Source organism: Syngnathus floridae, chromosome 13 (genome assembly GCF_059516105.1).
Source record: "Syngnathus floridae isolate MCC-2025c chromosome 13, RoL_Sflo_1.0, whole genome shotgun sequence".
Classification (NCBI taxonomy): domain Eukaryota; kingdom Metazoa; phylum Chordata; class Actinopteri; order Syngnathiformes; family Syngnathidae; genus Syngnathus; species Syngnathus floridae.
The window spans coordinates 10,490,563-10,507,074 of record NC_142425.1 but is presented as its reverse complement, the minus strand read 5'-3'; the positions used below and the strand labels follow the sequence as shown (position 1 = coordinate 10,507,074).

Genomic DNA, 16,512 nt, shown 5'->3' with positions numbered 1-16,512 from the left:
ACTTAACACAAATGATTCTTAGCTATTTGTTAACCGGAGCTCCACTCTGGACTTTTTATATTACAGGGGGGAAAAAAAGATCTTCAGGGGGCAGTAGTTTTTTATTTGATAAAGAAAAAATATTTCGGGAATCAGGAGTTGGTTTGATAAAAGGCAGGCTGAAAAAAAAAAAAGTCCAACATGACCTATTTCGCAACATCAGAAACACCAAGTTCCTCCTGTATAAACTCCGTCGCCATGGTTACAGGCTGCAATTCTGTTCTATGCCTCTGAGAAAGACAATATTGACAATTGCGTCGACCAACACACCGAGCTTTCCGTCTCCCTGCACACTCGGCTTTGTCCAGAGAAGTGTCATAAAATATTGAGCAGGTGTAACCGACACTTCCTGACTCCACTCAAGAGGTTTTATTTTTGGGGGGTGGATAGTAGACGCTCATCCCGACCTATAAAATTAACTATAAACTGGGCTCGCATTGAACAATTCAAAACAACTTGCAGTTTTATGTGCAATAAAAATGTAACCTGAAGTATGATACTGTTACTGACCTTACCTCTGCCAAAGAGATTAAACCTTTTGTTGCAGTTTGTGGTTTTGTTGAATAGCGAGATACAACAAAAAACGGGATGACTCCAAATTGACTGTACGGTTTGGTGAGGGCACAATTTTGTCTCACTCCATCGCGCAGCTGTACCTAATGACGTGTCCGGTGGGTATTCAGTACGGTTGTGAAAGCAACAAGTAATTGTGTAAATTACGGCTCGGGGCTAAATCAGTCCAGCAGCTGTATCGGACCGTAGCTGCTATGCGAATCATCGACATTCTCGACGTTGACTTTCTTGGACGGCTCTCGCCAACTGAGATTTGAAGTTATGACGAGATGAGTCATTTGGCGTAATCACGTCAGTTTAGGAGCAATGTAGAAGTGTGTGAAAGGGCTTCCCGTGGGCCTCCGGGTCTTGGAGGAGCGAGCTCGGCGGCCATCAACCGCCCCGGACCACATGTCGGATCGATCGCATGTGGCATGGCGCTGCAGGGGTCGGTGGGAGCATAGGGGGGGAGTCTTTGGTTTTGACCCATCGAGCAGAGTCAGCGGGCTGAACGCCGGCTGCATGCAGTAAATTCTCTTTAAAGAGGGTTTACTTTTGCTATTAATGGCTGTTGTAGATTTACGGCGCCCCGGTGACAGAGAGAAAGGTTTCAAAGAACTCTTTCCAAACTTTCTCCACCCTGCACCAGAAACGCACTGGTGTGCATGTGCGGTGGGTTTTACCTGCAGTTGACCTCGAAAGAAAGTACCTAACAAATTGCTAACGACGTTAGCCTTGCAACAATAGCGCACGATCCGCCAATTTTGTGATGTTTTTGACTTTGTAATACATCGATGACTTAAAACACCAAAAGGAATCGTCGTCATCTTATGTGCTTCTTCCCACAGGTGCTCTTCGCCTTAAACCAAACCCTGCTCCAGCACGAGGGCGTCCGAGCGGGCAGTCTGCAGGGCGCCTATACCACCGAGGATCTCATCACGCATTACAACTGCGGCGACCTCAGCTCCATCATCTTCAACCACGACAACTCGCAGGTCCTCTTGCTCTCACCGATGACCTCGACATTTTATTTCCAACGCAATGGCCAATTGTGAAATTACATTTTTTGCTTATTTTAAACACAAGCAGAAGCTAACCGCACAAAAAAAGAACATGAGCCGTTTTGTCCCCCCTGTGTACCCATAAGCATCTCAAATTCAAAATAAATGCGAAAGTCATGAGATTCCACGCCATCTGCGAAGCATCTTTATGTCAAAGTAAATTTTGCGGTCTTTCGTGGGGCTTTCTAAACTTGTATGGCTGTAAGCCTGACATCAAAACTAATAAGAAAGAACTCGAGGGACGTGAATTTATGTCTTCATGACAATCGACAAAATAGCTTACAGCATTTTAACAAGACACAACAGCAACTTGGAGCTTCTAAAACATGCAGCTCAAACACAAAATGTCAACAAATCGCCACACACACAAAAAAAAATCACTCCCAGACACATTAAAGCCAATACACAGTGTAACCTTACCTTTACAAGTTATTCACACCAGAGACCCCCGAGAAAGTGTGAAAGTTGAAGCAAAAAAATTCTCACTGGGCCCCCTCATGTCATTTTCGTGGCCCGTATTCATTCGTCTTTCTAACTCAGTCAGCCCCGGGGAGCTCGTCGCGGCGCTGGAGAAGCCCGCCGGCGGCCTCCTGCCCTTTAAATCAGAGCAATTGGGCCATAATGAAATGACATGTACTGGAATTTTCCAGCACATGCTAGAGCGATCAGACACCTGGGAGCTCGAAACGTGTGTTTATCTACACGTGATATGAACCGATTTGTAAACAAAGATACTCAGTGAGTGCACCTTTCCAACATCTTTAATATCGCACGTTTGTGTCGACAAAGGTTTAAGCCACTCGGATATAACGCAAGCGTGAAGTGGACAAATGCGAGCGAGCGCTACTTGCTTCAATAAATCGTTTTGAGTGTCAAACCCAAACACATGAAACACATCTGCTCTCCCACCAGAAACTCAATAGCGTTTCATTTGTCTTACCGAGGCATTGTGGGAACTCCACACTGTAATTCACCGCTCTTAAATAACATCATAAAATGTCATGTCGGGACGGGTGTCGACCGAGACCGCCGATGTTTAACACCCGAAACTCGCTGACCCTTTGCGTCCAACGCAATCGTTGCTAGCGCTAACGCCGCGACGCGTCTCATTATCTCGAATGTGGCAGTTGATGAATACCTTCGCAATAAATTAGCCTTTCGTTTTACTCCTCACGCAGTTGCCGCACTTCATCAACAGCTCCCTGCCGGCTCACGAACGCACCACGGCGCAGCAGATCGACAGCTACTTTCGCCAGGAGCTCATCTACAAGCGTAACGAGCGCATGGCCCGTCGCGTGTCCGCCCTGCTGCAGAGGAACCCCAACCAGACCTACTTTTTCGCCTTTGGCGCAGGTGAGAGGGTGCATACCACATAAATGCTAGTCATTAGCCCATCTATGGGGTTTCCCATGATGTGTTAGCATTAAGCTAGCAGACTTATTCCAGCTTGATCTAGTTAGGCCCTAATAAATAGGTCTTATCACAAATTATAACACTTGCTGTCTTTTATTTTTACTTTTTTTCGTGTTGGCTCTTCCTCTGCGTTTGCGTCTGTAACTACTCATGAAGTTTTATCATCCACTCGATGCCATGAAAGTACCAAACGACAATGTGGGTGCATATTGGCCAGAGGAGCGGAGTGGAAGTTGTCAACTGCCGTCTGTTCGTACTTAAGTGACTTTATTGCATGAACCACAACAACTTTGGGGCTTAGAAGGGGAATTAAAAGAAGTGTCGTAACAATTGAGGGCTTAACCAGACATGCTTAGCAACATAAACCAGCCAGGGTAGACTAAGGTTATTTCGTTTTTATGGTCACCCTGGGAATCTCGTCGGTTCCAACATTGTGGGAACAGTTTTGGGGAGGGCCTTTTTTTTGTATTTTAGTGTGCACATGGCAAGATCCAAAAAGGTGAGCCTGGTGGACTTTGACTAGGCCAGGTGTCCCAATACTTTTGCCTGAGTGTGAGCAGGCCGACTGGAGTGAGTCCAGGCAGCACTTGGGTCAAAACCTTCTAAATTTACAGCTGTTGTGGTCCCGTCCAGGAGTTTTTGCACCGAGTGATTAAACTATACGACGTGTGCATAAAGTGGTTCAGCCTGGAAATCCAACTTGGACCTACTTCAGTCTGCACACCTACACCTTCCTGACTGTGCAAATTGGACATTTTCTCTCCTGGACACATCTGCCTACATCCTTCACGGAAAGCTTAAGCGGATCCTCACCTGTTTGTTGGGTTCGGTCACTCGATGTCCGTAAAACGACACTGTGGGCATTGTGATGTCAATATCAGTGGACAGCAGGTGGCAACATAGGACAAAATGGCCGCCTCCTGAAATGGAAAAACATTTCTGGTTAATTCTCATTCCACAAACATCGATATTAATAAATCGGCCTTGTTTATTATGAGCACTTGGTGGTATGTATGGAAACATTTTGATTCCTTTGTGTCTCTTGAGGCTGCAGTTGGTACTACATAATGTTTTCCTCTTTGATTTATTGTCATTTAAAAAAAAAAAAAGATGTGTAGGCGGTGGTTACTCAGCTCGGGCGGCAACAATTTCAGTTTCCTGCCAAGCTCTCAGACATGATTTGTGTTTCTGTAATTTTTATATATTTTTATGTTTTGCAAGTGACTAGGCCATAATAATTGAGAGACTTGTCACTTTGTGTCGTCAACCAACACTAAAATGGTTGGTACTTTACATTTTTCTATTACACAGGTGCGGGTTACCTGGATCGTAGCCGAAACCGAGAAAACCGCGTGGCATTGAACGCATCAGTCGGAACGAGACAAAAACAAACAACCTTTCGTCTTTTCGTATGCACGATCACAAGTTGCGTTTAAAAGTTGCATCTTGCTTTTTGTGGTGTGCAGCAAGTTTGCCAGCTCTCGGGCTGCCGCTTTATTGAAAACATCCCGTGGAATTTCCTGACGCGGCCGCAGCCGAGACGCCGCTTCACACACTGGTGCGCGTAAGCCGGCGAGGCTCGTCATGTGCATTTTGCCAAGAAGAGTTGGCGCTCTCCAAAATACACATGTAGGTTTGTTTGTTTGAGCCACTTTCATTTCCTTTCCCAAGAGCTGATTCTGGCGCCAAGACTCTGCCATGCGGGCTTTTAGGGACTATAGTGAGGGCAAAAAGAGGTCTAGCGTGCTATGACAAAGAAAAAATAACTAATGGGGGTCATAATTTGAATTCTTGTAGCGATTATAAGACAATATATATATGCTGAAAATACTTTTTTTTTTTCGTTTTAAGGGTGGGCTTTTTTCTTCCTCAAATAAAAAAAATAATTTAGGTGACGGAGCTAATGGCAGTTTAATTTTTTTGGGTGGGAAATATTGGTTTTTAAACAAACGTCAAGCTTCCTGCCAAAATGTCCCCCGATTTTTCTTTACTTGTGGTAGAAAATCATCAGTGTAACACGCTCCCATGCAGGCACGCACGTCACTTGTCTGGTCTTTGTCGAGCTTTAGCCGAGCGTGTTTGCTTTTCTCAGCCTCTCTCCACGTCTGTTTGCTCCACTGCGAGTTCATCGCCGCTTTAGCTCTTAGGCTATGTCTACATTGATGTGGCTAAAGAGATGCTGAAATAAAATAAAATAAAACAAGTCTACACTCCAGGGCCAAAATCAATATCAATTTTAAAAAAAAAAAATTTGCTAACACTCAAATAAATATTCAGGCCGCCAAAAGTTTGTAGTAACAGGTGGTGCTATACAAATTGACCTTAAACCTTTTGAATACAACAATAGGTGATTTTTTTTGTATTTAGTCTGAAAATAAAACATTTGATTAATTCCAATTGGAAATGACTAATGCAAACTGAAACATCTTAGCAAAAGAAAAACACTCATCCCTAATTTGACATGACATCAGCGTTACCATGTTTTCTTGTCTCTTTGTCGCCGTTGCAAAACTGATGACATCACCGACTTGTCTGTACTTCACTAAGCGTTCTATAATCCCGGACACACCTTTTAATAGCCTCACTCAAGGAGTGTTATTATTTCTGAGCTTCTTCTTGTAACTTCTATCTGGGCAAGATAATGGTTTGGGTTTTCCAGCAGGAATTGTGTCACAATTTGAAGACAATTCACTCGTAGCAAATGCTTCCCCTCCCTTTGGCCACCGTTCAAAACCAACAAGCGGAATTTGTGGTTTTAATCTTGTCATCGCTTTCATGGTTATTAGCAGTCAAGTATCTCATTTTCAAAAGATTTCGCAATTATTACGATGAGGGGGTCGGAAGGAGCAACGAGTGTTTTCATAACATTGTATGACGCAACTTTTGCATTTAAAAATTGGATTTCAACCATACAGTTAATTTCGCTGGCCTCAATTCAAACAGAAGAAAATAACGACAAAATAGACATGAAATCAATGTTCATGGCCAAGTTGTACGCACACGTGCACATATACCTGCACGCTTTTACTCTTCAACCTCTTAGCAACAAACAAAACTGTCGTTTAAAAAGCAGTCGAGGCTTTAATGAAGGAAAACAAGAGAATCATTTGGCAATCCCACGAATAATAAACTGCAACTTTAATTAGCGAGTGTAGCCTATGTGTGTGTGTGCGTGCGAGTCAAACAGCTGCTCCTCATACACTTCTCATCCCAGCAGGGAAATATTGTGGCTGAAAAAGAAAGCAAACAAAAAGCAAACAACGGGGGCGCGTTTTGTTTTTCTTCAATCCCGGAGCTAAATGTTATCAGCTTTCCTCTAGTGGGAGATGATTACATTCTGCAGCAGCAACAAAATGGAGACATTTTTTTTTTTCCCCCCTAATCTAAATGCTTCCCAGGTGTCTTAATGAAAGATTTGAAAATACACAGAGGACGAGGAATTAAAGCGTAGTTTGATCTCGGGCAAATGCGAAATTTGGCTGGGGTCAGTGGGCCAAGAAAATGCTGTTTGTTCATGCTAATCTGTGCTAACTTTGTAGCTTTGATTACTTTTTACCAAAGTGCATATAATGGCTTGTTTACACCCATTTTCAAAAATAGGGTGATGTGACACATGAACAGGCACACAGGCATATCTCCTGGCGTTATTTTTATTGCCCTAAAAGTAGTGATTTGGTCCTCCTTCAGGATTTGTCCTCTTTAAATCCCACGTGCCTCTCACGTAGTTATTCATCGAAGCTTTATAGAGCTTTGCGAGTGAGCAGAACATAAAGCAGAACTCGAATGTGAGCGGCCGTCGCTCAGAAGGTCCCTTAGCATCGGCGCAACAGAGACAGTCAGACACAGACGTGCTGCTGCATTCGTAGGAAGTGAAGTCATTATGGAGATGAGGAATGAGCGTGGGGGCTGAAGAGAAGCCATCCAGACTCTCCTAGCTGGACCCAAAGGTGGAATTTACCATTTGAACCCAGCGCGCCCCGGGTACTCTGGCACCGCTCCATGAACGTAAAAGTGATTTATAAAGGTGGTCAAAGGGTAAGCGTAGATGCACAGCAAGGTGCGCCGACGATGGTTTCTTTGAAATCATGGAGGCGCACGTGAAAAAGAGCTCTACATCAGCGGGCGACACGGAGAGGGGGGAACATTTCATATATGGAAGAAGCAAGCGATGCTTGCGTTTGAGGTCAGCGACTGTTTTTTCACTCACCCCGCATTTCGGATGAATTGAAACATTCTGAGAGGCTTTTTGGGATCATTGTGTTCTGCTGCCTGATTAAAAACATGCCTCCAGGGATATGTGGGGACCTTGTGGGGAGTCTACGGAAAAGAAGTCGACACACACAGAGATACGCACGCTGACCACAACGTTAGCAAGAGTTGTATTTCAAAATGAGGCCTTTCGGTGGAGAACGTTAACCCTTCAAAATTCCTTTCAATACAATATATCAAATAAACATAGGCAATATATTTGCCTGGCAGAAAACAGTAAAATCATCAGTGGAATTTAACTTCACCTTTACACAATAGACAACGCAACGAGATGATGTCATATGTCCACCATGAATTGAAAGATAATGAAATGTCACGTCTAATTTCAATACGATCCTATTTAAAGTTAAAACAACTTTCTGGCCTGTTGTGGATGTCCCTTGGGGGTTCCAAATAGACTCCCAGCAAGAAAGATCCCAAGATCTCGCCTCCACTCCCTCCCCAAGCAGCCAATTGCAATCCACTTACAAATTTGTTCTGCCAAGAGCAACACACGTTGCCTTTTTGGTGGGGAACAGCGTCATGATAAATATGGCGCAAGGGAGGAAGAGCAGACTAAATGCAAGAGTGAAGCTTTTTTTTTTTTTTGACACTTGAATTACGAAGCTAAAAAGTCATAGTTTTAAAAATATAATTTTGATAGTCACAGAAAAACAGTTTTTTTTTCCAGTGTGGCCCCAAAACAATTCTGTGTGACCTTCACTGGAAAAAAAACCCAACAAATGCCTTTCATAACTTTGTCTCGTCCTGACTCGGACTATTTCCAGGTCACTTCCTGGGGAACCACAGCGTGCTGGACATCCTCCGACGAGACGGCTATGTGATCGATCACGTGACCCCTGATGACCAGCAGCCCGTCACGCTGTGAGTAAATGCCCAATTAGGTTCTGATGGTAACTGAACGTGGAAACGCCTGCTGGTCTCTTTCAACATACCAACACTGTCCAAAGTGAGATTTCAAAACTAAACAAAGTCTTTTCGATAGCCGCTGGAGCTCAGTGGCGTGCTGCCAGCCTCGCTCGTCTGTGCTCGGCAGCCGCTGGTACCGTGATCCAAACTGGTACCGTGATCTAAACAAACGGGTGCGCACACATGCAAGAGAAGAGTTGTGCCAGGAACCAAATTCCGAGCGTAAACAGAACTCCGCGTTGAGATGCGGGCCGGCATGACGAGGAAACGAGACGATGGCGGTGTTTACGAGCGTCGTTCTCATGGACGGTGAGGGATGCTCTGACTGACAGGCTGAGCAGAGCCGCGCCGGCTCGCAGGCCGGGTGGAAGCCAGACCACAAACCTGGAGCTATCATCACCCCGACCGAGCCATCAAAAATGCCGCATGGAGGCTTTTTAGAGCTCGTAAAAGTAGAAAAACAGCTTGTTGAATACATTACAACTTTATGAATGAGACAGAAGGGCTGCGGGAAATCCCAATATGAGCATCATGTAAGATCCAGTGGCTTTTCAGACAATAGAAACACAGCGGGAGCAGCAGATAATTTTGCACTTGTTCTTGTATTATTAGCCTGCGTGCTATTAAATGAAGCTTCACGTGCAGATTATATCGACGGATGTTAACAAGCGGGGAGAAAATATGAGTAATGGAAGATTATTGAATTGTGGGTGGTCCGACTTTAGACATTCACTTTTGATGAGCGAGAATAGAGCCAAATGACTTACAACTTCCTGCGATTTAGAGGAACCTTTAAAAAATTGAACGGAACCTCTTCCAAGATGCTGGTTGATTGTTAACAACTTTTTCCCAAAGGAAATAATGGAAATAATTAAGTTTAATAAACATCAAAAAGCAGACTGTTTTCAATCAGTAACTTCCAAACACAGTGTCGTTAAATGGTAGATTGTTTTAATTTTTTTTCTACACTGCTGCAGTTTTTTTTAAAGGAATCCATGCTCATGAGATACGGCTCTATTTCAACAGTCAACCAGATTTCGAGCCAACCGGCGGCACGAGCGCGGCTCCTCCCACCAGTTGGCCGACCGGTTCGGGCGAGACGGAGCTGGAGGAGCCCAATAATATGCCTGGCATGGATGAGGAGGAGGAGGGGGAGGAAGGGCTGCCTCACATGCTGCAGCCGGACAGCCTGAGCCAGCTGGAGGAGTTCGGACGACACAAGCGTCCTCGAAAAACTCATCGCGGCCACGGGAGGCCCCGCCTCTTCAGTGACCTCTGGGTTCGCTTCGGAGACGGGTGAGGGAATTTTTTCTATTTTACCTAATTAAAAAAAAGTAAAATAATTGCCCTTTTTTTGTAATTATCTTGTGTTTATATTGAATGTAATTGCCCTTTTGACCACTAGATGGCAGCACACATTTAGTTTGTGAATTAGTTTAATAGTAGGACTAGTTTATTCTTTTTCAATTTTTTTGTTATCCATTATTCTTTGGTCACTCTCACAATATACTGTTTAAATGTGTTTGTGTCATTTTAAAAATGTCAAAAAAGTGCTATAATTGCTGTAAAGACATGCCTTTATAAACAGTAGAGTATTTAAAAGGCGTATTAGATGTATTTTCCACTAGAAGGCAGACCATCTGGTTAAGATTTCCTATTTACCAAGGTTTTGGCGCCATCTTGTGGCATCTGTGGGCATTACAGAATGGCTGAGGATTTTTTTTTTTTCTGCAGAGGAAAACAGCAAACTGTAAACCACAAGTAGCCACTGCACAGTAAACGCAACTAAGCCTTTTCCTTTCCTGTCCTGCAGCACCACACCACCCCCAAACGTGAGGATCATCAACGGTTACGTGACAGTGGAGCCCCCCCTGAACCCTCCGGACGAGCACGTCACAAGTCAGCCTTTCTCCACGCCGCCCGGCCTCACTTCAGCCCAGCCGCCTTTATCGACCCACAGCAAACAGTGCGCTTTAGCCTGGCTGCTATTTTACGCACTGCTCATCTCCTGACCTTGGAGGAGATCGGTTCGAGGGCTGGAATTTGCAATCGAAAAAACGACAAATGTGAACACCAGAAAGGCAGGAATGTTTTGAGTGACGCTGCCAAGCTCTTCAAAAAGCTGCCAGGCCTTCACATGTGGGTCACACAGTCAAAGAAAGTGGACCATAATGATCCAAAGGCCTTCACACCACCAAGAGTTGTTGAGGTTGTGACCATTACATCAGTCGGACTCAAACTGGAGTCCATGAGCTTGACTGACGCCGATAAGAAAAAAAAGTTCATCCCTACTTTAGTTGTGGGTCAATTAAACGTTCTGATATGACTGTGACATATTATCAAAGGAATTTGAAACCACTGCATTAGGAGTCAAGCAAAAGAATATAGTGGTGCCTTGATGCTAACATGTATAATTGCCTTAATAGGATTAGGAGGTGTTCCTTGGGAAAATTCTCTTATAAAGGATCCTCAAAATCAAAAACTTTGAGAACACGTGCATTAAAAAATGTTAAATAGTCATCTTTGATTAACATGGATATCAAATACAGATCCTAATAACTCTGGGAGATAATAAGGTCAAATAGTGCTGTAGTGGGGAGCACTTAGACTTTTGTGTGTAAATTGTGTATTTTGTCCATAAATATTGTATATTTATTATTGCTGAAAGAAAGAGTATATTTTCTTGCTTTTTAAAAATGTACTTAGGAAATAAAGTATCTTTGAAAGCTGATCATTGTCCCTTAGTTTTCGTCCTACTGGATGGTAAAGAAAACAAAGAATCGGTAATCGATATACGTACAGTCAAAAGAGTACAAAAAAGGACGAGGGAATGAGGCTGTACCTTTTAATTTCGACACTAAGGGGCGCTATTGTCACACAATAATTTCAGCTCCTTTCGTAGGTTTAAAAAAAGGACCAGATTTGAAAAAATGCTGACGTTTTATGGCGCCACCACATCGATCGATTGAAGGCTGTGGAATTATCTTAGAAAAGGCGTTTAAGAATTATTTGTCAAGACAGTAACAGCGTTTTATTTGTGTTAAAATTCTGCCTGGATTTGTTTCCTTTATAACTGCGTTAGTTTGGGCTTGACAGCCATTGAGCAGTGATATTTATTATTGTGGTTGCATTTAGTTACATATTTCGCGCCTCTCGTGTAACAACAAAACAATAAAATATTAGAAACAATTCCCGATACTATGCAACTGTAACCACAATTCACAGCCCTAATCAAATTATCAGCTTTTTATTTGATGGGGCTCATAAAATTTCGCCTGCTGTTAAAATACATAAATGTTTGTTTAGTTTGTGTCCTACTGTGGAAAAGACTCAAAGAGATCATGTTTAGTTTGTACGGTATCTCGAGATTATAGTGAATTCAACAGGCTGACCTCAAATGGAGGACTTTCCATTGGACTGGAAATAACCTTTCTTAATGTTGATTTAATAAGCAGAGAGGGAGGGGAAAATAATTGAATTAATCTGCACCTTGAATGATGCAGGAGGAAGGCTGAATTTTTTTCCCCCGAATAAACAGCCTTTCCGCCCCTTAAGCCGAGACAGGACAATATTTGCCTTTGCTACAATACCATTTTCCCTGAGCTTTGGAGCTGTTGTTTGAGCGGCTGGAGGCCTTGACAGGCTGCTCTCGAGCTTTGACCCTCACTCTGCTGGGGACGCGCCGCCTGCTGCATATAAATAAAAGATTACAGTGGAAAAATCAATTTCTGGGCAAACTCATTAAAAATGCCCCTCACCTTAAATGATTCTCATTTCCTTCCATTCAACCTGTTCCAGCACCCACCCCCTCCATCCACCCATGCCACTCCCACCCCGTCTTCTTGATCCGCCCTGCCTGCTGGTAATTACTTGCACAAGTCGTTTGTCGCCCTTTGATTTGCAGCGTTTCACAAATGAAGGTTAAGTTTGTTTAACCGTGCTGGATTTGCCAGTCATGTTAAAGCATATAATGTGGCAGGCCCTGGCTTTTTCTTCACACCTCCCTCCTCTGTTGCATCTGGGACGGGGAGAAGAGGGGGGCATGCAGGTCCAAGGTGAAGCCGTATTTGGAAGGAGCTGCTGAGCCATTGATTTCAATGAGTAGAGGACGAGCAACTTTGCTCAACTGATTCAATCTTGGAGGATTATTCATGGCTTTCGACAAAGTTATCATCACAAGTTTTTTTTTTTAAACAAAGATTAATTAATAAATTAATTTGCAATAATATCAACAATATTATACATACATTTATTTGTTCACTAAATTGAAGCATGACTTAATACGAAAGATACTTCTGCTAAACTTTCACTACGACAACCACAGGGAAAAAAAAAATAGGATTAGTGAATAGTGAGCCGTGAATAAGCGGGGGATTAGTGTGCATACAAAATAATTGCCTAACCATAATGCTATTCTTTGCCGTCAAAACACAATAGCTGCGCTTTGTCCATAGACAATGTTGATCGATCCCTCCCCAAAAAACAAGTCATCCAAGTCAAGGTAAACCTCCATCGATCCAAACGAGGCCATTAAGAGCCTTTCAAACGTACCCCGGCAGCACTGATCTCAGGAATAACACAAAAGAGCCAAACAAGAAACGACCTCCAACGTTTGCAACCGCGCAATGTTCTTCTCCTCTTGTTGTTGTTGTTGTTGTCAACAGCTTTCTTTTTTAATGTGTAATGTAATTATGAGCTAAGCAAAGGCGCCACATTCGGAGTATTACTGCTCGCTTCTCCGAAAGAGCTTCTGGTTCTCTTTTTTTCAGCCAAGCCGACGGCAGCTGTAAAAAGCTTTTCGGGACAACAAAAGCGCGTCGGGAGCCGAAGCGGATCGAGGTGCTCTCTCTCTCTCAACATTAGTTGACTCCATTTTCACGACTCCCTTGAAGACATGCGGCTCGGAGTAATTGTGTTGAGCCCGCTGGCCTTGGGGAGTCGTAACTGCGGTTCAGGTGCATGTGTCAAAAGGCATTGAAATGCACTGGCGACGAACAAAGTGGGCTTAACTTTTTCAGCTGATGGGCTAAATTGAAAAAGTACCATCAACTATACAGTGCAGAAATAAGAGACAATTTATTACAGCAAACGGGAATGAAAAAGCCATCTGTCAGAAATTTGTGTCTTGGCTGTACGCTCAATACAATCATTTACAGCATGTTGGGAGGGCGAAGTTGTAATAAATAATCAGCTTTTAAGTAACTGTGAAATGTATTTCAATTAGGTGTTAACTGTCTAAATGTTAATGCTAAGCTACTTGTTTTGTCTGTTTGAAACAAATTGCCTAGTGTATGAAATGTGCAATATAAATAAAGCTGCCTTGCCGAAACATTTAACAACATTCTTTAAAGGATCGCAAACTTCACAAAATTCTCCCAAAGGAGTGTGGTTTTATATAGCGCACTACATTCTGGAACTCGTCTGCTAGCGAGCTAGCTCACTCATGTAATTAGCTAGCTAGCTAAACTGACGTGTCTGTGTGCATACAAAAAGAAGCCCACCAACCCAAATGAAATGTTTGGCCCGCTACGTTAATTTGAATTTAATTGTTCAGCCCTGGTTGACAACGCACATTGCTTTTGTGTTGCGGCACACGGTAAACAAAAGTAATGACGCTTTCACCAAGAAGCGAAAAAGAAAGTACAAAAGAGACCAGAGTAGCATGAATACCAGCGTGTGCATTAAAGGCTGGTACCGCGAGTGTTGTGTTTCACAGTTTTTTCCCCGTGATATACTTCTTTATTATTCGGCGCAAGGGGGCACTTCACATGCGGAATGGGTTCTCTTTGATATCGACAGCAGCTTGAGGCGGAGAGTGCACTCAAACACAGGAACAGGCGAATTTATTCTGGGGATGGGGGGGGGACAGATAGTTGCGTACTCCACCCCCCCCCCCCCCCCCCCCCCCGGCAGCGCATCGGCGACAAACAGAGCGCTTTGATGCCACGGCGGTGACACTCCACACGCTAATGAAATATGGTAATTACTGCCACATGAGAGCCCTCCCGCACGCAACTGGACAAAAAGGTATTAAAAAACAAAAAACAAATATGACTTAGCCTCTGTGATTATTACGCCTTAAAAAAAAACATTTTATGCTGTTCACCTGATACAAAGCAGTGGGGCATTTGTTGATCCCGGAATATGTCATGGGGGGAGGCAAAGGTCCTCTGATGAGGAACCCCATTGTTCCCTTTTATTGAAAAGACAAGATGTCTCTGAGCTAACTTAGGCTGAAAAGATTCATATAATGTTGACTTGCATTTGGATATAAATAGCCATTTTTAGGAAGCGAGTGACAAATGACATTTATCAGTCTGCAGTTTATTTTAGAAACCTATAAAGAGATGAAAATGGATGATTAATGTGCCCTGGCACCAATTTGAGAGTTCAGAAAATAAAAGACTACTCTTGGTGTTCTTTCCGCATTATAAAGATGAGGAATTCGAGGCAGAAATTATACTGGAGTGCCTTTCCCTAAAATGCAGGAAAAGAATGGGAAGTGGCCAAGTAAAAAAAAAAAGTTGCACCCAAGCTGTGTAAAGTCATCCTAAAATAAATTCCTGGTTTTGCTAAAAAAAAAATGATTAGTGCAAAAAAAAAAAGTATTAAACTGCCCCATTTGCACTTGCATCTTGAGCTGAATGTAATCAGCTGAAGTAACTTAATGTCAAGAGGGAGGTGAGGGAGGAGGAGGGGTGTGGTGGGGGAGACAACGTGTTTGACCATCAGTGTTTGCACTCGGCCAGACGGCAGAACACCCCCACACGCACACTTTCACCTTGCTGACCAAGTCCTCCCAAGAGATGGGGCGCTGGAGGTCAGGGAGAAGGTGGAGGTCAAATGGGCCCTGATAAGTTCTACTAATAGGACAGTGTGTGTCCAGCTAACTGAGGCTAAAAGCTGTGTGAACAAACACACAATGCGGTTCACTCGCACACACACACACACACTCTGCTCATGAACGATGCATGCATGGGTGTGCGCCCTTTAAGGTCAGAGCACGGGGTGAGAATGTTAAATGGCCGAGCTGGGGAGGAGTGTGGGTGGGACATCAAATATTTTCCTAGCCATCACTATGAGCAAACCTCCTGGCTGAGATGTGCAGGAGGAGACGTGCGATGAACAAGATTGGATTCATGGGTTGGGAAAGATGGTGAGCGTCTTGAACCAGTTGCACGCTTAGCAACGTGGCTAAAAGGTTGGGTAACGTTTGAGCAGCTTGGGTTACTGGGTTAAATAGCAGAACCCGGAAATTGGTTTGAAGCAACAATGACATTTTTAAGTGATCTCAACTTTTGAAGGGTGAAGCACGGGCGGAGCTAGAGGGGGGCCGGGGTGGCACTGGCCCCCCTGATATTTGGACAGAAGAAAAAAAAAAACACTGACTTTGCCTCACTCTGCTTGTGTGCACAAGGTAGTCATAAAGGTTCCAAGACTGATGTCACAAGATATTTTCAAAAACAAACATGTTGTTCGTGGGTCAATAAAAATATTTTCAAAACGTTTCATGATAAGGGAAGATATTTTTGGTGCAGCAACTTTGTGATCCGAGTGAGGTGATAAGGTTGAGTCGTCAACTGTAATTTGTTTGCAATAGTCCAGTTCAGTGTCGTCTCGTGTGCCGCTCGCTTTTGAGTCCCGCCCACAGGCGGACCCGCAGACAGCATAGGCGTGTATGTGCGGGCGCCAGCGGGCAGACAGACGGACGCCCCGTGTCCTGTTCCCATCCTGTGCCGCTGAACACGCCTAGTTCCTGTTATCGCTCTCCCTCAGGTGTAGCCAGGTAACTCCAAGGCCAAGCTGCTCTTAAAACCGCGACAGTCAAGGTAACGGCTAATTGCCGCAATGGTCCTCGTAAAAACGGCATGTTTGCTTACGACTCAGCCCCGCCCCCCCCAATAAGATGGCAAGCTCACGAGGCTGGAAGCAGGTAAGAAAGAAAATTAAGAAAACTGAGAAGGTGTTTTGCCGACTCGGATGACTTAAAGGTCAACACCGACAGGCTTATTTAAAACATTTATCTGTTGTTTTGGGTGGTAGCCACTTTTCTTCTTTTATCAGCCCTTCCTTGTCCATATTTCTCCGACTTTTACGAGCAAATTCTGACTCACTCCCTCCTTTAATGTTTGATTCAGGTGATAAGAGCGGGCCGAAGGATGAGTCTGACGGCGGCGGTTAATGTGGTCAAAGGGCAGAGCGCGACGGGCGGCTTCAGCCGGACGGCGTTCAGCCTCAAAAAACCCTCGTATGGCAGCAATCTGCCTTA

At 43.9% G+C, this 16,512-nt stretch overlaps 2 protein-coding genes across 18 annotated transcripts in view; one reads left to right on the top strand and one right to left on the bottom strand.

Annotated features, from left to right (window-relative positions):
- Positions 1-10,933, top strand: part of trabd2b (TraB domain containing 2B) — a 28,286-nt gene extending 17,353 nt beyond the window's left edge. The window contains exons 3-7 of the mRNA XM_088393452.1: positions 1,440-1,586; positions 2,831-3,005; positions 8,102-8,198; positions 9,270-9,539; positions 10,057-10,933. Coding sequence (XP_088249578.1) covers positions 1,440-1,586; positions 2,831-3,005; positions 8,102-8,198; positions 9,270-9,539; positions 10,057-10,255 — 888 coding nt within the window. The 3' untranslated portion in view covers positions 10,256-10,933. The remainder of the gene's footprint in view (positions 1-1,439; positions 1,587-2,830; positions 3,006-8,101; positions 8,199-9,269; positions 9,540-10,056) is intronic.
- Positions 1-16,512, bottom strand: part of LOC148388653 (uncharacterized) — a 91,525-nt gene that overhangs the window by 30,193 nt on the left and 44,820 nt on the right. For 10 of the 17 annotated variants that reach the window (XM_088393460.1, XM_088393457.1, XM_088393459.1 and 7 more), the window contains exons 6-7: positions 3,879-3,985; positions 2,073-2,247 (exon numbers count right to left, since the gene is read on the bottom strand). In XM_088393460.1, coding sequence (XP_088249586.1) covers positions 2,086-2,247; positions 3,879-3,985 — 269 coding nt within the window. In that variant the 3' untranslated portion in view covers positions 2,073-2,085. The remainder of the gene's footprint in view (positions 1-2,072; positions 2,248-3,878; positions 3,986-16,512) is intronic. The other 7 variants (XR_015861996.1, XR_015861997.1, XM_088393473.1 and 4 more) reach the window with 1 other exon arrangement.